The sequence below is a fragment of the Elgaria multicarinata genome, chromosome 11 (genome assembly GCF_023053635.1).
Source record: "Elgaria multicarinata webbii isolate HBS135686 ecotype San Diego chromosome 11, rElgMul1.1.pri, whole genome shotgun sequence".
Lineage (NCBI taxonomy): Eukaryota > Metazoa > Chordata > Lepidosauria > Squamata > Anguidae > Elgaria > Elgaria multicarinata.
Window position 1 is genome coordinate 4395858 of NC_086181.1, and position 24253 is coordinate 4420110.

Consider the following 24253-nt stretch of genomic DNA (forward strand, 5'->3'; position numbering starts at 1 on the left):
TTTCTTAGCTTTCCTTGCTGGACCAAGCAACAAGCCCTGTAGCCTGCTCCCTGCGTTCTGGAAAGGCAGGGAGATTGGTCAGACTGGAGGCAGGCAGTCCTCCCATTCCTTGCTCTAGTCATCTGGAGTCTTAAGCTAATGTTAGCTATGCCTGAAAGAAGGCAGACTGAGTATGCATTTGGTCTGATATGTTTGTCCATTCTTCTTTCTTCCCCTGCCAACATCTTCTCTAGGTTTCCTGCCTCGTGTCATCAAGGTAGCCCCGGCCTGTGCCATCATGATCAGCACGTATGAATTTGGCAAGACCTTCTTCCAGAAAATGAACCAGGAACAGCGGCTTAGCAGCCTGTGAGGTTCATGAAACGGGCCTCCATTGGCAGCCTCCAGATGGACCAAAGCCATATTGATGGCAGGAGAAGGGGAAGGTTTCAGTAGAGACGTGGAAGGAAAAACAGAGTTTGTGAATATGAGGGGATGGATAAGGCAGATCCATCAAGTGATCACTTGTCACTCAAGGTTCAGAGGACGTTCCCAAGAAATGTTTTGCTCATTTAAAAAATTTTTTGGTAGGATCTGCCTCATGTCAGACAAATTTAAGGGTGCCTTTCAGCTAGCTTCTGCCCTCCCATCTTCCTCTTTTCCTGGAGAACAATTTGGAGATTTAAATCCCTTAGCTTCCAGCCGGGCCCCCTTAGAGTCATGGTCATGTCTTGTTGTTTGGATGCTGTAACTTTGGGGCCTTTACTCAACTCATTAGACAAGCAGAAGCTCTGGCCACTGTTGTCTTCCATCTCTCCCCAAGTCAAGAGAACCTATAGCTACAACGATCTGCTTGTAACGTTGTGAACAGAATGTGGCTTTCATTGGGCTGCTGCAGAAGGAGATGGAAGGAAAAAAGGAGGAACCAGACTAGTCCTGGCATTCCAAAACTAGGTGACCCTTCTGCTGCATGAAACCTTTAGGCAGGGGTGGGGGTGGCGGCGTAGGTGTCCAAAGAGTAAATTTGTTGAAGTCAAAGACAGATACCTCTATCCCTGCTTTAATTTTTAGACTGTTGGTCTGCATGTCTGCTGATCCCCCCCGCCCCATGAACATTTCTGCACATGATGGATATTTCTGGCTCACATTGCAGCCCCACACTGGACTTTTGGGAAAGCTATGGATAGAAACACTGTTTAGAACACTCAGGATTTCCCTATCTCTTTTCTTGACAGCACCCCACCCCATGGACAGCTTGAACTCTTATGTTTTCATGCCTTAAATAATGGGTAGTCTGGGCACAAAGAAATTAACTCTACATTCCCCGCCCCCGTTCCAAAATATCTGCTGCCTTCAAGGAGGACTGAACTCTCAAGCCAGGCTGAGGTTTGGTTTGATGGCCAACGCCTTACGTGGCATTTCCTAGCAGCTGCTAGTCTTGCCCCTTTCTCTGCTGTTAACTTGTGCGCCTGTTGCTTACATTCTTGTGGTGTGGGGAGAAGCTGAACTCTTTATTAAATAAAGTCTCTTTTAAGAATGAAATTAGAGAAATTTGAGAGAGGACTGACTGCTGATCGGTCATTTTATCTGCGCTTAGAAGTTTCTGGTACCAGAATCTAGCTCTTTTCTCTTCACTCAACATTTCCTTCCCTGCATGCCCCCTGGAAAGCTTTGCTTCTTATTAAGGATGGCCTAAGATGCTTATCTTTAGTGGGCGCTTTCACGGCTAAAGAAGCCCCTTTGCCTCCTTAGTAAGGCATTGGTTTGTGCCTGTTTTGTAGCCTTCACTATACAAAGCTTATTCACTGAATTCCCTCCCTTTGTCCAGGTGAATCATTGCAAAATACGTCTTTAGAAAAGCAGAAATAAGCCACCTTTTAATCACTCAGGGTATATCACACATGGGATTTTCCACCTGCCTCACCATCCCATGCAGCCTGTTTCTGAAACTTCTGTAGCAATTGGCTGTAATTGCTCTGGCTTCAACACATTGAAACAAGATCTTTCCAGCCTCATTACCTTAGATATTAAAAGGTTGCAGACTTTTGAAAAATTCTGAGCAACTGGAATGTTTAAAAAACAAGCTGCCAGCACGCTAGGCCAGCAGTGGTTGGTAAGGAAGGGGAATGGGGTTGTGTGAGATGAGAGTTATGGGGAGAGGATTATCTCCCCACTCCCAGGCTTGGAAATTTCCCTTGATATCTGTTTTGGTTTGAAATGGAGCCTGAAGGGGCTTTTGTTCACAAGAGATAAGGCAGTATTGAATGAGCAAAAATGCCAGGTTTTGTGGTCACTCTGATTCACACATATGGGTTATGCACCTGTGCAGGACAGTAATTCGGAACATTTCAAAACTAAACGAGTGTTAGGCAGGAGTCCTGCCCATCTCCTCTGCGCATGCGCAGGTCATGGCTCCTGCATTTCTCCTTATTCCTTTTCGTTCACTGCAGCATTTGGAACATTCTCTGCCTCATGGTAAAAAAAATCTCTAAAGATCTTTATGTTCCCTCCTGAGATGCTGAACAGAGCTCCTTTCTTTCCTTCCTATTTTCCTGTAGTTTCCCCCTTTTTTTCTTCCTGCCCTTTAGGGGCAGATGACCTCTAAGACCTCCTCCAAAAAGTATACCTCCTGTGGCAAGAAAATACCATTGACCAACAGACACTCCAATTACATTCTCTGCCTCAGAGAGGCAGACTCATGTACCCACTGCCGGGCCTTCACCAAACAGACCAAGAGAAACAGAATTATGCCCTATTGTGAAAGCAAGCCTGCAATACTGCCTTGGCTGCCATTTGCAAGAAACTGGTTCTGTTGCTTCTCAGCTTCTTTCATGGTGCAATTTCATGTGGAATGCTTATGGGCAGCCATCCCTGGCATCAGGAGTAGTAGCCCTTATAATACTTATAGCTTGAGCCATCCCATCAAACCAATAGCCCGAGAACGGCTGTTCAGTGTAGCTGATCGATACTGAATAGGTCAAGCAGACCAAGTCCCAAAACAAATGCCCCACTCACTCCCAGGTTCTAGGACCAAAAAGAACACAGCTCTAAGTCTGCCATCAAACTCAAGCCTTCTCTGGCACCAATTCATCCACTCTTGGTGCAGACCCTGCCTCAAACTCATGCAATTGCCAATGCCAGTCCTGAAGAAATTGAAATTCCCATGGTATGTAATTCCCCAGATGGTGAATCCAGGGACCATTTCTTGCTGGAACCATAATATTGCAAACTCTTCCCAAGAAAATATAATCTCATCAGTACCAGCAGACTTCCCTGGCTTCCTCTTCTGCTCCAGGAGGTTTTCTCCATCATTGCTATATGCCACAAGACAACCATGCCCGCTTCTCCAGGTCTCCTTTCTACTACAAACACTTCACCAGCAGAACAGTATCATGAATACAGGGATAGCAAATATTCCTGTTATTATCCCCATCGTCAATGCTCTTGTTCCCCTCACCACCAGTTACCATTCTGATGCTTCCTACATTACTTCTCGAAATCAGTCTTTGATGAAGCCCTCTACTCTTCTGCCCATGTCTAAGAAAATAGAGAGTATATAGAGTCATAGAAGAGAATTGCGCCTTCCTCTTGAAACACCCCATGCCAAAGTCCATAACAGAGGAAGCATCCCAATTAAAAACAAAGCAAAAGCCTCACTCTGCTCCTATAGACTCAAAGGGAAGAAAATTAGACTCGGTGGGACACAGAATTTACTTCCCGAGAGCTCTGTCACTCCGTGTGATGAACGATGAGGCATGCATGGCAGCCTACTCGCCTCCTCTGCTCAGACACCAGGTGTGGCTCCAGCCTGCCTCTTAGCTCCAGGTCCACCACAGTGATGGAATGAAAAGGTGAGGCATCAAAGCTGGGAGGAGGGTGGGTTGTGTTGGTCTGGCTTTGGTATTTAGAGCTGGTGTCACATGTTGGCTGCGGCTGTCCTATGTGTCCTTGGGAGCAAGCTTTATTTAACTTTGACTTATTTCTGATCTAAGCATGCATTGTATCAGGCTGAATAAGTAACCCAGAAAGCTGCTGATTCAGATCACATCTCAATCATTTGCTCATTAAGTGGTCTTGGGCAAGTCACCATTCTCATGGCCCCTCTGCAATATGGAAGTAATACTGGCTAACAGTACCAGTTCTGTTGTGGGAATGTTGCAATTGTGTATGTGAAGAGCTTTGAACTGTATCATATGTGAAATACTATTTTTCCAGCCCACCTACATAACACACATAATGGTTTCAGCTGCTGCTTCTGGAGTTTTGACTGTGTTGGAGTTACTGTAATATGCTGGCGGGAAACCCCTGTCATTTGTAGGTGATGATATACATGCTTGTGTGGCGAAAGATGTGTGTCAGAAAAGAAACTTCAACAGACCTTGTCTGCCAGCTCCTTAATTGGCTTTAATTGTCGGCCTGTAAGAGTTTTTCAGCTGTGGAAAGTGAGGCGCTCTTCACATATTGGAGCATTCTTAAGTCTGCTTTGCCACCCCAAAATTGTGGCAGGGGAAGAGCTCAGTTGTGCTTGTTTCCCACATCAAAAGACCTGTTGTGTTCATTAGCCCTCCTCCAGCTTCCCAGGCAGGTTGTACTTCTGTTCCTACCGCCGAATGTTCTACTGGGAAAGCATCATGCAGGAGAAGTATATAGGAAGCAGATTCTTTGAGAGTCTGGTAGATGGCGGAGGAAGACGAAAGAGGCTTTCTGAACCTCAAAGAAGCCCAGAAACCTGGAGGAGACTAGACCCCTCCCCATAGCAAGGAGGTAGAAAGTTTGTCTAAAAGAGGTGTTGCAATTATGAGTGTGAGAGAGGGGTGGGGGAGGATGGGGAACTTAACACCTTCTCTCCCCTCACCAAGCACACTTTCCCAGAGCATTTTGTTGTCAAATAGGGAGGGGGCATACACAAGGGGCCTGACAACCTTGCTGCATTGTTCAAATTTTCACCATGAATGTGCAACGAATTTCAACCTGTGCAGTTATATTCTCTCTTCCTCCCAGCAGTATAGTTCAGAGGACTTTTTCCTCCCCAGAAGCAGTTGTCTTTCAGCAATCTCAATCATATATATTACATATAATGTATATTACATATAATGTACACAGCATCATTTTACAAAAGCGCTTTTGGCAGGCAATCCTCCCAACATCCAACAGGTGTGCTGCTCTTTTTTTCTTTTTCTTTTTAAATCCTGACCAGGGAAGAGGTTCTAAGCATTTCCCTCATCCGACTTTAAGGAAGAGAGTCTGTGTTTTTCTAAGAGTATTCGGTTGAGGATGTGGGCTTGTTGCCCTATTGCATCAGGCTGGGTGAAAGGTTCAGTTGCCCTCCCCCAAGCATAAGGGGCTCCATTCATTTTGCCTGCCAGCGATCTCAGCTCCCCCACAGGCATCTTGTAGTTTGCAGGAACAGTTGTCTGATGTCTCAGCTGGGGCTCTGAGCAGGACTGGGTTCAACGCTGTCGCTCACCAGGCACTCGTTGGATTTTAGACTGGGTAAGGATTTGCAACTAGGCAGGGAGGCCAAAGATCCACAGAGGCCCAGCATCGATGGAGTCGGATCCTTTCCTGCAAAGAACGGTTAGAAACCAGGCTTTAAAGCGGGGGGGGGGGGGCGCATTCAAGAGGCCAGTCCTGACCCTCATGGGCTGCTCCCCCGCCACTGCTTTCCCACCCAAATCGGCACAATGACAAGAAATATTGGTGGTTTTCCTTCAAATTTCAGAAGCATGCCACTATGGAATACTAAAATAGATGAATTTAGCTTGTTTTCAAGCAAAATTTATCAATTTTAGCCAGTGAAATTCAGCAGCAAGCCACTGATCCAAGTCAACAAGGATGTTAATGTAAATTACGTTGGGCTGGCATAAGGGATCTACAGTACAGTACCAAAAGTGGAAGCTGTTGTGGCAAGTTTTCCAGGGAATCCCGTTGCGTCAGATAACACTATTTGTGTTGCATTAGGGCAGGAGCAGGCAATCTTAGTCCATGGGCATATTTTACATTTTAAAGTGTGTCTGTAGGCACCATCCCAAATTGCTGGTATGTGTGTGTGTGCTTGAAATGCCTTTCCTCCTCCTTCCCACTCCTGATCAGCAAGGTAGGCAGCAGCAGAAGGGAAGGAAATCATAGGGTGGGGGGGGGAGGAAAAGAAAGGTGGTGGCAGAAGGAAGGAAGGAAAGATGGCTGCAGGGAGGGGAATGGGAAAAGAAGGGAGTAAGCTGCAGGGGGGAGGAGAGGAAACGGCAAATGGGGTCTTCATGGGCACCAGTAGGCCTCTGGGTGCTGCATTGCCTATCCCTGTGCTAGCAGTCCCTTATACTAGCACAGCATGATTGAAATTAATGCTCTTGTCAACTTCGATACTGTCCTGTGATTGACACCTGTGCTGATGTGTTCCTCTTCAAGAGGCTTAATTTGAGCCAGGGCTCAAGCCTACATGCATTGTCATCGCTCAACCTCAGAATATGTGTTTGTAATAATTAATAAAAAGCCTGAGCATGTGTAGGATGCAAATTCCTCCTTGCTGAGTAGCATCCTCCCCATACCCTGCTGCCCCACCCCCCACAAAAGAACAAGCCCTGGGATTATAAAACCAGACTTGAAAGTCAGAAAGCATGTCCTCTACAAAGGTTTAAGAAATTGCCAATTGGAAATGCCTGACTACTACGTATGTATCAGAATGTGAAATCAGCTGCTGAATACCACTGAGCCAGATCAAGTTTCCCAATCTTTGGTTAGGGGAAGTGCACTTTTTTCTAAGTTAAAAAATTAGAGGCACATTTTACTCTTGCAGCCCAAAAGGTTTACTTCTTATGTATGTGTAAGAATAAGAACGGTGTGCCTGCAGAGACGCCCATCTCCTGCATTTCTTTGTGAGTCAGTATTCTATGTGCATCTACTGCTTGGAAGGAAGGTCGCCCACTGCAGAGACACAGAGACATCTGAGGGCAGGTAAATTCTGGGTAATCCCTGCCTAGTTGACATCTATTTAAATCAATGGGCTGGATCCAGATTTCCCTGCCACCCTTCTTCCCATGGCAACCCCTCTGCTATCCAGAGTGAGGAGATCCTGCTGTGAATGGGGTGAGCTATGGTATATGGGGAGGGGGATCCCCAAAAATCAAGGGCAGAGCCCTTCCTCTGACGGAAGGCAGATCCATGAAAAGATCTGTGGCTGGTGGAGGCTTACATGAAGTACTCAATTTGGACTCTCGGGAGCCGTTAATTGTTGGAATTATTCCTTACTTGTGTCATGCTAACAGTTATTTTGCAGCACACAAATATGATTCTGTACCCTCACCGAAAGGGCTTGATTTGAGCCAGGACCTAGCCCCCAGAACCTGTTTCTAGTGCTACAGGTCTGCCTTGGGAGTTATGAAACAGTACAGCATGCACAGAAAGCATTTCCCTGTTCTAAACTAGCACCCCACATATTGAACTGGGAAGGAAAGGACCTACAGGTTGTAGGGGATATGACATCTAGGCAAGCTTAAGCCCTGGCTCTCCTTGTTTTCTAAATAAAGCATTACTTTGCTGAAGCCGGTGTGAAAATTCTTACCCAGTGGCCCCCAAGGTTCTCCTTCATGCTTTCCTTCACCCATCCTTTGGGAATCCGAACTCAGGCTGATCTCTGCTGACAGCTGTTCTGTGCTCATGAAGCTGTGCCTGGCAACAAGAGAGAATTGGGTGTTTCCAGGCAAAGCTTTTATTAAGCAATTGCAGGATGTCAAACATGGAATTTTACCAGGAGAGAGGGAAAAGGATGCAGTACACCTGCCTTCTTCCATCTGTAACCCTCCGGTGTTTCCCCACTGCTTCTTCCATATTTTTTCTTATCACAAAAATATCCACTGACGAGGAAATGACAGAATAACTGCAAAATGCTGCTTGATTGGTAACACCAGGAATTGTTCGTCTGGAAGGACCCTTTGATGACACCTACATCCATTTCCCAGAATGCATAGCAGAATCTGAGTCATCCTGGGCTGGCTAGAAAATCATAACTCTGATATAGACATGTTTTCTTTACACCTTAGGACAAGCCAGCCTTATTGTTTAGAAATGGAGCCTGTTTAAATGTTCCTTAAAATTCAAAATTCTCCCCACTCACCCCCAGTTCTTTTCTTTCTAAAATGAATCCCACTCTTCTCGGCCCAGAAGTGACTAATATTTATTTATTTTATTTATTTATTTATTTAGAGTATTTTTATCCCGCACCTCAGCCAAAAGGCTCTCAGAGCGGCTTACAATGTATTAATAAAGAAGACGGTCCCTACCCTCAGGCTTACATTCTAAAAAAAGACATGACACACAAGGAAAAGTGTATGAGGAGGGAAGAGGGAGAAAATAAAAAGAAATTAAGGAGACTGTTTAGGCTGGTGGGAAGGCCCTGCTCCGTCCTCTCATCTCCCAATGGAGGGGCAAACCAACAACTCCTTCTTCACAAGGTGAAGGTGTTAGCCATGTGGGGGGGGGAAGGGGTGTCCAACTGAAGCAGGCTCTGATGGTGCCTGCCTGCTCCAGTCTCCTTAAGTTAATAAACTTAAGCAATACAGAGCAACACAAATTACCTATGATTCTGCCAAATGTAAAGTCAGGAACAGAACACTGCTCTTCCTACAACAAGCAATGTTGAGTGTACAAGGCTGGATCTTTCTTACTATTGACTATTTAAAATTGTTTCTGTTGTGTCTCTGCTCGTTGTCTGTTTATTTATTTTTTATTTATTACATTTTTATACTGCCCAATAGCTGAGGCTCTCTAGTCCAGAGTCATGCTGGATCAGACCAAAGGCCTCCCTAGTCCAGCCTTCTGTTCCTACAGTGGCCAGTCACATGCCTCCGGGAAGCCCACAAGCATGAGAGGACTGTAATTGTACCCTTCTGTTTGTGTTTCCCAGTAACTAGTATACAAAGGCAGACTGCCTCTGATCCTGGAGGCAATACAGCCATTAGGAGGAAGAGCGACTGACAGCCTTATTCTCTCTGAATTTGTCTAGTCTGTTGAAGCTGTCCAAATTGGTGGCCATCACTACATTTTGTGGTAGTGAATTCCATAGTTCAATTAAGCCCTGTGTAAAGGAGTGCTTTTTATTTGTACTGAATCTACCATCATTCAGCTTCATTGGATGATGATGGGTCCTAGTATTATGGCAAGAAGGAGCAAACATCTCCCTATCCACTTTCTCCCCACCATGCATATTTTATGCATCCCTATCATGTTTAAAAGCCTCAAGCACTGTAATCTTTCCCCATACAGGAGTTGCTCCAGCCCCTTAATCATTTTGGTTGTCCTTTTCTGCACCTTTTCCAACTCTACAATATCCCTTTTTGTTGTGCAGTGAAATGCACTGTACCTTTCCCTCAGCAGCCACATACTCTGTTGATGTTTTCATTCTGCTGACTAGGCTTCCCTTAGTCCTCTTTAGACTATGTAATTTGGCTCAGTGTGGAGGACAGGCAGGCTAAGGCTTTGATCTTTTGATCTCTTCCATCTCTTCACCTTCTTAGGAGAAGGCATGTCTTTTTATATACACACCTTCTGTACATTTTGGCTTCCGAGGAACCTTCATTGCCATTCAGAGTACCCAAAGAGGGCCATTGGTTCACCAAGGGTGCAGCCATTGCTTTGGAGAGTTGGGCAAACTGGTTGTTGTCCGAGGGGATGAGGCCCGTCCTGGGGGCAGAGCAGGAGGAGGGGAGTCTGATCAAGGAGGAGGGAATGCAGCCTGTCAGCTCAAAGCAAGGGAACATTACTGTGTGCATCCTCACACTTAATTCCGTTTCCAACCGTGGTAAAATATAACATGCCCTATGCACATACAACACCTTTGTCTCACTCCCTACCCCCGTCACTTTCCCTGCTCACTTTCTCCTCCCTGATTGGCTAGGCAGCAGGAGAGACATGGGATGGGATCAAGCTATCCCACTCTCAGGACCCATCAGCATATTAAGGCTGGGAACTGGAGGGAGGTGCATGATGGGATTGCTGTGATCTTACCATGCATCTGCCCCTGCTGCCAAACTGCTTGGCACTGGAAACAGTAGAGGAATGCATAGATAGGCCTGTTCCTCTGGCATTTCTAACCCTAGTCTTTGAGCAGCTGGGAGAGAAGAGGTGAATCAGCTGGGGAGTGGGACTTGCAAGCCACAGAGAAGTCAGCCATGGGTTGGGTTCAGCTCGTGGTTGCCTGTATATGGTCTGCCTTCTGCTTTCCCTGTCATAGAACATCCTCATAATCTTCAGGGAAAGTTACCAATCCTGATTCGGAAACTGAAATTCCAGCTCCCATCTCTAGGACAGAAGGCATCCTTCGATATTGCTTTTGCTTGAGGTTAGAGAAGGTTGGATGGGGAGCTGAACCTCCCAAAATCCTCAGGGTCCCAAACCCAGAGTTTTTCAGCTCCCCAAATATGGATTTTTGGACTAATGAAATCTAGCTGCTGAGCCCCTAACCTATGGAGAGTCCTGAACATAGATTTCAGGTCCTCAAATACTAATTGTTTAGTAGTTGCAAAATATTTGTTCTGAACACTAGCGGCAGGTAAAATAGTGTGGATGGGAAATATTTAATTCTACAAATCTGGCTCCATCTCAACCTGACTTTGGGGTCTGATTCACAGATGCATAATCATTACTAGATGACTGCAACACCAAGTGGTGACTTGCATGTGTGTGAATGAGCCATCACAAGCCAGAGAACAATGCTTTTCAATTGAGTCAGTTTGCAGATTCAACTTCCAATTTCTCAAGTGATAAAAAAAGTGTCTTGTTTTTACATAAACTATCTCAAAGCTTTCTCATCATTAGATCAGTTAACAAAAAAACCTAAAATTCATACTCCTTTATATATAAAAAAGCTCATGTTAACTAACGTGAAGAACACTTGTGTAAATGGCTGTTATTCTAATAACTGCATCAGCTTCCCAGTATTGGTTACTGTCGATTTCCACGTACTTTCATTTCTACTTGGATGTGACTCTGGGCAGCTGCATCTTTTTCTTTTTCGCTCTAAAGTAAGCCCAGGTGAGCCGATCAAGATCAGGATCCTTGCCATGGCTGTTACCCAACAAATGATCCATTGGGATGTATGTGCACATGTTTGAATCACGGTTAGGATTATTTTAAAGCAAAGGGCGGCTAGTGATCCTAGAACAGAGCAGGGGGATCTTTTTTTCCCCCTGTCACGGGCTGGGCTGGACAAGGGGCAGAACAAAAAAAGGGGGGCTCCTGTCCTAGGAGGAGTTCGAACAGGCCACTCCCAACACGGGGCAAATGGGAAGAGGAATGGGCCTACGGAGCCCATCTCTCATGAGGAACAAGGGCAAAGGAAACAATGTAAAAGTGGGCCTAGATGGTGGCACAGGAGCAGCAGCTCCCCATAGGGGCCAGGAGCGTACAAGAGCTGGTCCTACTTACAGCTGTTCCTGTAGTTCCAGAATTATACCCTCCAGCTCCCGTTTCTCTAACTGATTCTGCACCTTCACCTCCTCCAGCCTCAACTGCAGGCGTTTGTTCTCCGCCTCCAGATCCTTCAGTTGTGATTCTCGCAACCGCACTAACTCCTCCAGGTAGCCCTGAGACACAAAATGGGGAAAGGAATGAATTCCTACGAGGGGAGCAGGTAAATGCCATGCAGAAAACTACTCTGTAGACATTCACTCAATAAGCAAGAAGAACAAAAGTAAGTAAGATTATATACTACCATGGGTGCTGCTGGCCCTGGCCCAGAACCTACTTCCCAGAGTCCTACTTGTCCATTGATGCCAATGGAAAATTTCTTCCTTGGCTGAATTGCCACGCAGGGGGCAATTGTCAAGGAGGACTGCAGTGAGGGAGGGAAGGGTTAACTCTCCCCTCCCCTATGTGCTGGAACAGCCCTCCCCACCCCTGCCCCCCACATGGCAGCGAAGCTTAGAAATAAAAACCTCCATTGGTGTTAATGGGAATTTTCTCCTATGCTTAAGAGGTGGGAGCACAATACCTCCAGTCTCCACTTCAGATAGTCCAGAAGGATACCATTGGTGCTGGTACTGAAAGTCCCCAAGAGGTCCAGGAGAATTCACAGTTCCCCTGTTCTCCCAGCATAGGCCATCCATCAGGACAATTAAGGCTGCCTTGATGCCAAACTCAGGTCTCAAACCAGATTGAAAAGGATCCAGATAACCACCATCATCCAAGAATACCAGGAGTTGCACAGCAACCATGCACTGAAGCACCTTTGCATATTGTAACCAGCTGAAAGTTGCCAGGGTCCCTTGGGGTCCAGGAGGGCTTTCTTTTAGGTCTCAAACGAAAAAGCAGTGCGCTGCATCCTTCCAAACACCACAGATTGGCTCAAAATGAGCTCTCACCTGTGTTTGGTCAGATTCCTTTTAAGTTTTCCGTCACCTGTGTTCCAGCTGCCATCCCATCTGTTTTGTTGCTCAGAGCCCCTGGGTAAACCAAGGATTTGAACAAGCTCTAGTGGGAGAGGATGCTTGGGAGTGACCAGGCATTAGAGAAGTGCAGAACAATAAATATGCATATATAAATTGGGAAAAAAATAGTATAATACTATGTAATAAAACCCACAAAGCCTGCAAACAAATGCTTAAATGAGTATAAATATAGGAATTGTCTCCATCGTAAACTGTGCATACAAATATACAGTTCAAAGTAGCTGTGATAAATTCACAGACCCAATCTGTTGTAGGAGTATATACAATATTAGTCTAGTGGTTAAGAGTGTCAGACTAGAACTGAGAATTTGTGTCAGTCAGAGGAGAGATTTTCCTCAGGACTGCAGTGAGGGACAAAATGGTTACATCCCCTCTCCTTCATGCCTGCCCTGATCCCATTCGTTGTCATTCCTTCCCCCAGCTGATTGAACACGCGTGTTTTTAAACCACATTCCCCTGCAGTTTTGGCTCCCAGAGACACGCATTGCGTTTGAGATCCAGGTACCTTTTGTGCATATACAATGCGAAACTTCTGCTCCATCTTGCGCCATTTATTGTACCAGCTGTCTTCAGCAGTCACTAGCGGTAGATAGGGGTGGTCAGGAGAACTGTCCTCACTTGTGCTGCTCTCCAAACTGCGGCGGTCCTCCTCATCACTTAGGTAATCGTAACTGCTTACAGAGATTGTGATGACTGCACAAGGAAGCTTATTTGCCCAATAATATTTTAAAATTCTATCACATATTAAATTTGCAGACAGGACTACTATATTTTAGTGATTTCCCATTCCTTATCAGAAGAGCTTGAGGTGTTTTTCAGCTCCTACTAAAGTTGGACTTGATGGCCTTATAGGTCCCTTCCAACTCTACTCTTCTATGATTCTAACACCTTTCAGGCCTACACATACAGCCCACTGTATCTCTTCAAAACTCTGCTCTGTAATTCTGCTCTATCACTTCCATTTTGGAATGACCCCCTGTCCTGTGACACACACACACCACCTAGCACAACCCATTTCTTGTGGTAGTTTCCTATATGCAGGTTTTGTTTTATGTGAGGAGCCTTCAAAAGTGCTATTCCCCCATGTGCATCTGCAGTCCAAAGTCATACAATTAATTCATCTCAAGATTCTACCACATCATTTTCACTACATTCTTCTGCATGTAGACTCTACCTCAGTTTGGAATGTGTCACTTCTGAATCTGGTTACTACAGGATAGAAAGTGGATAGAGGCATCTTTAAATTCAATGCATGTATTTATCCAAAGTAGAATTTATGCTTGAATTACAGATACACAAAAACTGATTTATTTATTTATGTTGTAAGAACACACACACACTGAAATATACCCAAAGCTTGAATATCAATGCAGAACAATAATCTGTAAACCTGTGGCCTCAACTAGTTAATGTTTTTCTAATGACGTTCTCCCAGCCCTGTGCACTAAACCTCACACACCCAAAGACTATCCATGAATGCAATAGCTGTTACCTCTGTGTAAACTTCAGATATGGAGTATAATCGATCACTACAGGTGTCTTGCCATCCATGATTTCCCCTTTCAAGCAGAAACTGCAAAACACGACCAAGATAGGAAAGAATCCATGCAAAAGCAAGTTATTTAAAGGTATCTCAACACACCTGTCCTTGGAACAACCAGATGAGGATGGAATAATAATTCTGTGTGCTACCTCTTCCTCTAGACTCTCCAGGAGGAAGGGTTATGTGGGAGGACTGACAAATTGGAGGTTCTACTGATTGCTGGCAGGACCACCGAGCTTCCAATCAGAAGATGGAGCACTACAGTCTCCATGTATGCAACCAAATAGAAGCTTAAGTACATGTAACCGCTTTGCTCAAATTCCTCCATTCCTAACTATGGCCATGGCTAGACCTGCCGATATCCCGGGGATCGCCCCGGGATCATCCCTGTGTGTTCACATGATGAACAGGATCCCGGGAACAGGGAGGGATGATCCCTCCCTTGCTCCAGGATATCGGCATAGCCTTCCCCCCGCACTTTTTCCACGGTCTCAGGATGAAAAAAAGCTATGCTGGTTGTCCCGGCTCCTTGCAAGTAACCGTGACGAGCTGGGCGTGGGGTGGGGGGAGTGGGGAATTAAAAAAAAAAAATACTTACATTTTGCGATTGAGCGCTCTTGCTCTCCTCTTTTAAGAAAAACACCCAAATGGCAGGTGTGACGTCCTCTTCCTTCTAGGACATCACATACCGCGTGTAGACAGAGGGGGAGATCTTGCGATAACCACATCATGAGATCCTCCTCCATCGCACTAGACCCGTAGGTCTAGCCATGGCCTCGGTCTCTCCCTTCCCCCTTCTCTGTTCCTGAAGTTCGTTTGCCTTGTTCCTTTCTCTTCTGCCTTCCCTCCCCTCCCTCTGTTATCCTCTCTATTGTCAAAATGTTGATGGTAAATTTTTATTGTAAGCTCACTGGGGCAAAGACCTGTTGTTGTTACTGTCTGCTTATGTTACTCTGTAAAGTATAAATAATAAATCCTAACACTACAGAATTCAGTGTAGTATTGTCCTTTACTGTGGGCAGAGATCAATTTAGGCTTTTGAATTGTTACCTGCAGCCATTATAACTAAACTCTGTAGGCTTTTTAGCTTCAATATGAAATCTTTAATTTTCAGAATTTTATATTGGTCACAAAAACACCTCAGGGGCTGCATATTGCAAGCCTCTATTTTGAGCAGACGCTCCATGGTGCTGTTAGATCTCAGCACCTTAATCTCTCATATCTTTTGGTTGCTGGTATTGCTTTTCTTTATATGTGAAGGCTGGCTGGGGAAAAAGACTGCCAATTTCCCCTCCTCCAGAGGCAAAAAAAACCCACCCTTCACCTGGGACTGAAAAACAAAAGGTGAGAGTGGTGAGAGAAGAAAAATGCCACCTTTCTCTCATCTGCCCTTAGCCAGAGCCATCCAATACTGGGTCGGTCTTGTGCCCCACCCACTCTTGCTACATCACCCTGTCCATCACACACACACACACATTCACAAACCCCAGCCATGTGCAGGGCATCACAGAAGGAGCAGCAGCAACCCCTCCCTCCTGGCTTTCTTCTTCATCCCATTTGAAGCAATGCAGCCTGAGGGGTAGGGAGCCTGGTCACTGCCCGAGCAACTGCCCCAAGGCCTAGAAGCACCCTGGGAAGCCTGCCTGGGAAGCAAAATGAATAAAAATAAGCCTAAACGGAAACAAGGAAAGTGGGAGGTTGCAGGTAATGGAGGTCAAAAACACATGATGTCAGGTCCAGCAATATTAGGCGTGTGTGTTTTTAAAAAAATATGATTTAGCACTTAAGTTTCAAGTTGAACACACATGGTGTCAGTTCAGGTGCTGTTTGGCACAGAACAAATAAACCACCACCTAACCATAGAGCAATAGGAGACTGTTTGGCGCAGAGCAAATAAACATACTGTTTTCCTATTAAAGCTTAAGTTTTGACTTTTTCAATGTTTCAGAATTTTCTGCACGTCTCTGCTGCTCAAGCTTCAATTTTTTTTAAAAAAGAGCAAAACAGTCTGGTAGACCTCTAGTAATAAGTGTTATGCTTTAGACTAGTGTAAAGCCCATGTCACCATGCACACTAGTAGTCCTGCTTCCTTCCTGCTTTTTGGGCTCATGAATAATGCAAATGTGGCTCATGCATTGTGAATTCCCCCCTCTGAAATTGGCATGTGGGATGGTCCCACCCCTTTCCACATGAGTCCCAATTGGCCATCTCCATCCCTCCACCATGCTGATGGTGACACCCTAACCACACAGCTGTGCCCGGGGCTTGCCTTTGCACCACATCGATTGGCCGAGCACAGCTGTCCATCATCCCAGTGGCGGAGGGGCTGCCCTGCCTGCTTGGCATGAAGGAAATTAATTGCTATTAAAGCTCAAGCCTTGAACTTTTTCAAACTTTCAAAATTTTCTGCATGTCTGCACTGCTCAAGCTTTGATTTAAAACAAACATTACAAAAATTGGTGTCGTACTTCTCAAGTAATATGCCTTACACTATCATATTCTTATATAAGATTAAACAGTTATAATGTATCATGCATAATACTTAAATAGTTCTAATGAATTTTTAAAAAGTATATCAATGTTTCTTAGTATATAGTCCCATCCCCTTGCACAATGATAGACTTAATGTGAGACATAGCCCTTACTTAAAGGTTAGAGGATTTAGAGAGTAAGAAGGAGTTGAACATACCTGAAGTCTATGGCACTGAGTCCAATCAGCATCCCTGTGAGGACAGTTGATTCCTCTCTCAGCATGATTGCCCCATCATCATAAAATCTCCTATGAAGGTGGGGAGAGTCTGTTAATCAAATAGGGTGAATATAGGAGAAGACAGGGGAGTAGTTTCCCCCAGCGCTATGTAGATTTCACAGTTCCGCTATCACAAATACTTTTCACAGAATCTTTAGCACTTTGTTGCAATGTTCAATAAATGCTCGGGATTGACACTCCCACTGAAAGGGACATTGATATTGCTACGCAAGTAGTACAATACAATATGCCCCAATTACCAGACAAATTTGAAAATCAGAACATTTCTGCACCTCTCTTTCAAAATAGAAGAATCAGAATATACATGTAAATAGTAAAGGTAATTCTAGGTCATCCAAAAGAATTAAATTTGGCAAACACATAGCCCAACAAATGTGGATTGTTAGAATTGCCTCTAAAACACTCTGAAAAGACCACATTTATAGGTCTCTATTAAAAACATGCAGATTGAAGCAACCAAGCCAAAGCCACACACAGGACAGAATGATGAGCTCTGAGAGTTCTGTACATTTGGGAGCTGGTATACTTCAATTTTTAAGATTCCGTGAGACTCTTATGTTGTTTTTACGGGTATGTGTGGGTATTTAGAGGGGGTCAGCAGAGGGGGGAGGTTTTGCTATAGCTATAATAATTTTGTTCAGAGAGAATGAGTTAACAGATCATTTTGGAGAGAATGACTTAACAGAACTGGGCATGTTTAGCCTGGAGAAGAGAAGATTGAGCGGAGACATGATAGCACTCTTCAAATATTTAAAAGGTTGTCACACAGAGGAGGGCCAGGATCTCTTCACGATCCTCCCAGAGCGCAGGACACGGAATAACGGGCTCAAGTTAAAGGAAGCCAGATTCTAGCTGGACATTAGGAAAAACTTCCTGACTGTTAGAGCAGTACAACAATGGAACCAGCTACCTAGGGAAATTGTGGGCTCTCCCACACTAGAGGCCTTCAAGAGGCAGCTGGACAACCATCTGTCAGGGATGCTTTAGGATGGATTCCTGCATTGAGCAGGGGGTTGGACTCAATGGCCTTATAGGCCCCTTCCAACTCTGCTATTCTATGATTCTATGATTTTATGATTTTGTTTCCAGGTCTGCTTCAAAGTGTAATTGTAGTACTTAAAAAACCTGCAGCAAAAGTTGTTTGACCCAAGTCAATAGGAAAAGAGTATGAACACTGTGGGAATTGATGGATTGTACCAAAAATTCACTTTGGTACAAGCCCCAGAGGCTCCCACCTGGTGGTTCTGGTGTCCCGCAGTGCTGTGGCAATATACTCAGACATGCGCTTCTCCATCAGTGCCACGCGGATCCATGCTCGGCCCTAAAATAGAAATTTGTTAGAACAGGTAGAATAGCAGCCAATTTGACAATTTTTAATGCAATGTGATCAGCAAAGCAAATTCAAGAACAACAACAAAAATATTAATTTGTATTGAAACAGGACTACGACTGGTTCAACACGGATCTGCATTGAGCTATCGATGATCACAAACCCCCTGAACTCAGGCTTCTGATAATCCAATACAGGGCAGGAGAAGCAATGGAGGCATCCTCCTGCCCTGCATTTTTCACTTGACCTGTTTTTGGGCCTGCCTACCTAGGGCGCTTCAGAAGGGAAGGGAAGGGGACTGGAGAGTCCTCAGGATAACTCATGGCCTGGCCTTCCCTCCCCTCCCCTCCCCATCCACGGAAACATCCCCTTCTCTGAGATCAAGTTCCCAACCTTGTAGAGCAGCCAGTGCAGTTTTGTCTGTGCTGACCATGAAGGGGAAGGGGGTTGGAGCAACAATTCCCCCCGCTGAGGTCCAAGTGCTGTCTCTGACCTTGGACTGGGGGATCCAAAATATCCTGTGGCCCCTCACACACTGCCTAGATGCCATAGGATTAGTCCCTTAAATGGCTGGTTGGAAAAATCTTAGAAAATCATGTTGAATGCCAGGCGAGCACTCCTGGAATACTATTAACTAATTTGAACCAGTGCTCCTGGTTCACAAATACCCACACATCCTAGTAGGCAGTAACTTCTTCTTCTTCTTCTTCTTCTTCTTCTTCTTATTATTATTATTATTATTATTATTATTATTATTATTATTTATTTATTTATTTATATAGCACAATCAACTTGTGAGGCATCTTTATCTCTCACCCAGACAGTTCTTTCTCTAAGGCTGCAATCCTAAACTTTCTAAGCTGGATGTCAGTGCTGTTGAAATCAATGGGGCCTATATCTGAGTAAATAAGGACTGAGTAGTTAGGATTAGACTGCATTTCAAATATTTGACTTGGACTTTTCTTCTTCATCATCAAGGATGTATTTGTTCAGACCAAAAGTCATAAATAAAGAACAGTAGAGCAAGAGAGAGATGGCATGTTCTGATCTAACATTAATATCATGAAGACCTCATAAATAAAATCATCATACAATATTGCATCTCCGGCCTTAATGATTGACCTTTCATATTCTCTAGATCAGCTTTAGAGCTAAAAGAAAACCATAAGAATTATGTCACAATGATATATGACTTCTTACAAACTGCCTCAATTATATCAGAAACAAAAATGCAAAATCTGGACATGTGGGTAACAAAGGGGTATTTTATTTATTCCTGGTGGAGTACACCAAGATAAGGAAATAATAGAAACAGGTTGTGTATATGATAGGATAACAGAGACAAATGTGGTGCCAAAACTAGTCTATATTTAGTTTTAATGTCCCCTACCCCTATTGGTTTCCCCCCTCCCTCCCCTGTCTGTTATGGTGACTTTAGATTGTCAGCCATATGGCAGATTGTCTTGTTTTGTTTTATTCTGTACAGCGCCATGAAAATTGATGGCGCTTTATAAATTATTATTATTATTATTATTATTAACAATAATAATAATAAAACAGACATTACTTTAAATGTGTGTCTAGTGGCCGTTTTTGTTTTTGTTTTTGTTTTAAACCAGGCTGCCCTTCTCACCTTGGCTCTGGAGGTGCTGATGTTTTCCATGTTTTCAATGCTACTGACACAGTTATTCGGGAGTTTGCTGCAGGCCAGGCGGATATAATCCCAGAAGCCACGTTGCCCATCGGAACTGAACCAACTGACAGGACCTGAGGAGGAAACATAGATGAATGGATTGTGTGTAGTAGAACCAGCAGCTACCAACCATTTATCCTGGCTACCCATGGCTGGTGCCAGCCAAGTAACCAAGTCAAAAGGATAGAATGACATTAAAGCTTTGCTTGATCTTCTTTCTCACCCACCCTTTAGTGTCAAGTATAGGGAGCTCAGCCTCCATAAATCAGGGGTGGGCAGGAGGCAGATCTGGATCTACTGGTAGTTCTCTGGGTAATCTGGAGGTGATCAGAAAGGATTTCTGACTGTCAATTGTTTAATGATAAACAATTATTCTCACTCAGCACCTAGAGGAGCCATTCCTCCGGGCACTATCCGACTTTCCAGCTTCACACATGACTCCCATGTGTTACCCCTCCTTACACATATTGGGCAGTTTTTGCTGAGTCCCATGTACAAAGCACAGCAGTGCTAATGCTGGAGATGATGATGATGATGATGATGATGATGATGATACTACACACTACACTACACATGATCTTAGCCAAAAGGCCGAGAAGCGATATGATAATACACAAAACACCGCATGCTCCATCCCAGCTCATGCATTGAAATAACAATCAGCAGGAAAGGAGGAGGAAGAGGTCTGCTGGACATTAACATAATCCATGCTAAACAGATAAAATCACTCAGAGAATTCTTCCACAGCCATAGTAAAAGCAGATAAAAACTACACCCCACTCAACGTAGCACTACAAAACAAAGACCAAACACAACCACTCTCACTTGCAGAGAAAAAAGAAAAATGGGCACAAAAAGCACTCCACAGGAAGCACTACAACATAATGCAGAACCCACAAATAAACAAAGAACAATCATATGAATGGCTCATGAAGGGTGAGCTATTTCCAGAAACGGAAGGATTCCTAATAGCTATACAGGATCAAGTTATAGCAACCAAGAACTACCAAAAATACATCATAAAAGATAACAATGTAACAACAGACCTATGCAGGAAATGCCATCAATTCCAAGGAACAATAGACCATGAAACAGGAGGATGTAAAATTCTGGCAAGAATTGACTACATGGGCAGGCACAATACAGATGCAAAAATAATTCACCAACAACTGGCAATCAAATTCAACCTTATCAAACAACCTACTCCATACTATACATACTCACCTGAAACAATCTTGGAAAATGTAGATCATAAAATATACTGGGACAGAACAATTCATACTGACAAAACAATACCTTGCAATTGACCAGACATAACAGTCATAGATAAAAAACATAAAAAACATACCTCATCGACATAGCAATACCGAATGACAAAAAAGTTGTTAGAAAAGAGAGGAAAATATACACCACTGGCCATGGAAGTCAAAGAACTATGGCAACAGGAAAAGGTCACTATTATTTCATTAGTCACATCAGTCACCGGCATCACATCAAAAAACTATACAGAAAACCTTTAGAAACTGGGCCTACCAAAATACATCCACACCACCATCCAGAAAGCAGTCATAATTAAAACATGCTCAATTGTCAGGAAATTCCTGAATCTGTAAAAGACAGCATGACTTGGCAATGCCCGTCATGTCCGTCTAGAAGAACCGCCAGGAGCGAGAAAGAGACAACAACAATAATAATAATATAATGCTGCATCCTCCAGAGAAGCATCATCCATCAATGCAGGACCTACCATGGTCTCCTTTGAAGCGATGGCTGAGTATGTGCTCTAGGATGGCAGCAAAGTTCACAAACTCCTCTGATGAGTCGTCAATGGGTTCTATCGTATATTTTTCCAACAGGGTCTTCACAGAGAATCTGCAGTGGGATGCAAAAAAAAGGACACACACACATAACCAGATTTGAGTATGAAGGGAGAAGGGAGAGGTAGAGAGAAAGGAAACTGGCTTTTAAGAAGCCCCCCTCTTTTCTTGACTCGGGCTACCAGAAACAGTTCCTCCAATTCTTCACAGGACATTAAGCAATCAGAATGAACCTTTGTTAGATTTCATTTGAGCCAGAACTTAGCAGCAGAACATTGGGTCTCAGCCCTAGAACATGTGAGGTGGCCTCTGAGCATATGCAGAGTGCCTTCACGTTCTCATTTGATGTCCACAACTTGCCCTTTCCAAGCATCTGCACTTGAGGCAGGACTCCTTGGCACAAAGTACGGCTTTTCATGTTACTTCTCTCTCTTAGTTCACCACTGATAGGGCCAACGATAATAAAGTCTCACATCCTTTTGCATAGTATTATGTCAGTGCTTCCTAAACTTTCTAACTCCAGAGAGCTTTTTCCAGCTTGACTGGTCAGCTAAGCAATGCTAGTGCATCTGCCCTAAAAATCCAGCATATTACAGAGGAATGTGGGCCAGGCTGAGTTGTGGAATGTGGGCCAGGACTTTTGGGGCCTTATAATTGCTGTGCATGAACTGAAATTCCACCCAAGATAGTCCATATACAATATTTCCCTATGACTGAGGGGGAAACGTAGTGTCTTCCAGAGAAGGTTGCCTCCTGCCTTATTGAGGAAGGGGTCACAGTTCATTGGTGAGGCACATGCTTTGCATGCATACGGTCCCAGGATGCAATCACTGCCATTAAGCAGTTCAAGAATGTTAGGATGCTTCCAGATGGATGGCTTCAAACGCTACCAGTCAAAAGCCATTGCACAGCTATTCCATCTTCTCATTCTTAACAGTGCTTTTATGGAAAGAGAAGAGATGGAGGAAGTGATGGGGAAATGTGGGAGGGTCACAAGTGGAAGATGACATGATCTGCAGCCCCCTGACCCACCCTCAACTCCACACACACACTCCATGAATGAGGCAGGATGATCTCATAATAAAAGCCTCATCTGAAAGCACCCATAGGCAATAAAGGGCTACACATCAGCTTTGCCTGGGACCCCCAAGAGCTGTTCCTGGTCAGTGTAGATGCTAGATGGCCCAATGCTCTGACTTTGTATAAAGCAACTTCCTATGTCAATGTTTTATGAGCTTTCAAGGAATCCCAGGAATGCATTTTGAAAATCTCTGCACTGTGTGAATAGTGTTCTTGACAACCCAAAAGTTTTGACTGACATCTCCTTAACCAGGTGGCTAATGGTGGCTGACTACCCTATACTGATGCCTGCTGATGCCTCTTCACTACCACCATCACCGCCACCTTGGAAAACCAATGGATCTCTGTAACTATTTCCTTTTGTTCCTGCTGCTTATCTGTCTGTCTGGTTCAGTGCTTATTATTCCAACAAGCAGGTTGGAATCCATCATCACCTTGATGCCCACATCACCATCTGGCCCGGAATCTATTTGTTCAGCAAAAGGTAAATGGATAAAAGTGAATGGGGAGGGTGGGAAGCCATTTAGATGATATCACTGATAGCCAAACCTGTTAGATGAGAGTGTTTTAACCTTAAAGGCAGCCCATAAAGTTTTAAATAAATAAATAAATAAATAAATAAATAAATAAATGTCAGTGAATGTCAGTGAAAATCTGAATCTCACAGATAATGCTAAGGAGAAGAGATTTGGGATGAGGTGTTTTTTAAAATGTGCAATCAGCACGACTCCTTCACACTATTTTGCGGGGGGGGGCATCCAGATGACATCATCATCCAGTTGTAATCCTCTTGTGTTTTCCTACTGCTTCTTCCTCTGCTTTTTTTTTTTTACTGAAGGAAATGTATTAAGTGGAGACGGCTCTTTGCACATGTAGATTGGTAAGTGTGCAATTAAGGCATAGTGTCGCTGGGTTGGAAACGCTGAATACTTGATCTGTAACCATGTTTAGCACAACTAACAAGCTGAGAAAATCAAGTGGGCAAGTTCCTTTGCCAGGTTGTGAAACCGACTAGATTGGGTTGTCTTTTAGATCCAGTTGTGAAACTGACTAGACTAGAAATGGGCATTCTCAAGTGAAATCCCCAATCCTTAACCATGGTTACTTGGAAGGGAGGTTAGTCGTATCCTTTTGTCCTGTGCTGCAGGCGCTATCTGAAGTGTGGATGGTCAATTGCAATTCTGCTTGTAGCTTACAGTGGAAAAGCAATAATTTGCAGCACTAGGAGCCCTCAGTCTGGAAGCATCCTCATTACTTGCTGTTGAGCACAGGCCAATATGACACCTTAAGGAGATAGTACCCTAAAAGATGGCCTAAATTATTTTAAATAAATAAAACAAGTATAAGGCTTAAACTGAAGAATAAGCAAGCTAATTTGGTGCATCTTACCCTTTCACTCTACATGCATGTGGCAAAAGAGTTTTGAGTGTGGTGATTCTAGGATCAATGTGAACCATGCATAGGGCAGTGTATATTCTATTATTACTCATGCAAAATTTCATATTGGATGCCAAATTCAATAATTTCAGAAATAAAAGAATTTCCCTAGCTCTCTGTGTTGCTTAATTTAGAAAAGGTCTTCAGAGTGTGTGTGTGTGTGT

The 24253-nt window shown here is 44.0% G+C and overlaps 2 protein-coding genes across 5 annotated transcripts in view; one reads left to right on the plus strand and one right to left on the minus strand.

The window, feature by feature from the left end:
- Positions 1–1535, plus strand: part of SLC25A39 (solute carrier family 25 member 39) — a 31144-nt gene extending 29609 nt beyond the window's left edge. For all 3 annotated transcript variants that reach the window (XM_063138307.1, XM_063138308.1, XM_063138309.1), the window contains one exon: positions 234–1535. In XM_063138307.1, the coding sequence (XP_062994377.1) occupies positions 234–352 (119 nt within the window). In that variant the 3' untranslated portion in view covers positions 353–1535. The remainder of the gene's footprint in view (positions 1–233) is intronic.
- Positions 1536–4992: 3457 nt separating this feature from the next.
- Positions 4993–24253, minus strand: part of RUNDC3A (RUN domain containing 3A) — a 28870-nt gene continuing 9609 nt past the window's right edge. The window contains exons 2-11 of one of the 2 annotated variants that reach the window (XM_063138306.1): positions 21503–21627; positions 19696–19829; positions 17968–18053; positions 16652–16741; positions 13912–13992; positions 12925–13090; positions 11398–11555; positions 9517–9654; positions 7538–7644; positions 4993–5544 (exon numbers count right to left, since the gene is read on the minus strand). In XM_063138306.1, the coding sequence (XP_062994376.1) occupies positions 5402–5544; positions 7538–7644; positions 9517–9654; positions 11398–11555; positions 12925–13090; positions 13912–13992; positions 16652–16741; positions 17968–18053; positions 19696–19829; positions 21503–21627 (1228 nt within the window). In that variant the 3' untranslated portion in view covers positions 4993–5401. Of the gene's footprint in view, positions 5545–7537; positions 7645–9516; positions 9682–11397; positions 11556–12924; positions 13091–13911; positions 13993–16651; positions 16742–17967; positions 18054–19695; positions 19830–21502; positions 21628–24253 lie in introns of both variants that reach the window. The other variant, XM_063138305.1, reaches the window with a different exon arrangement.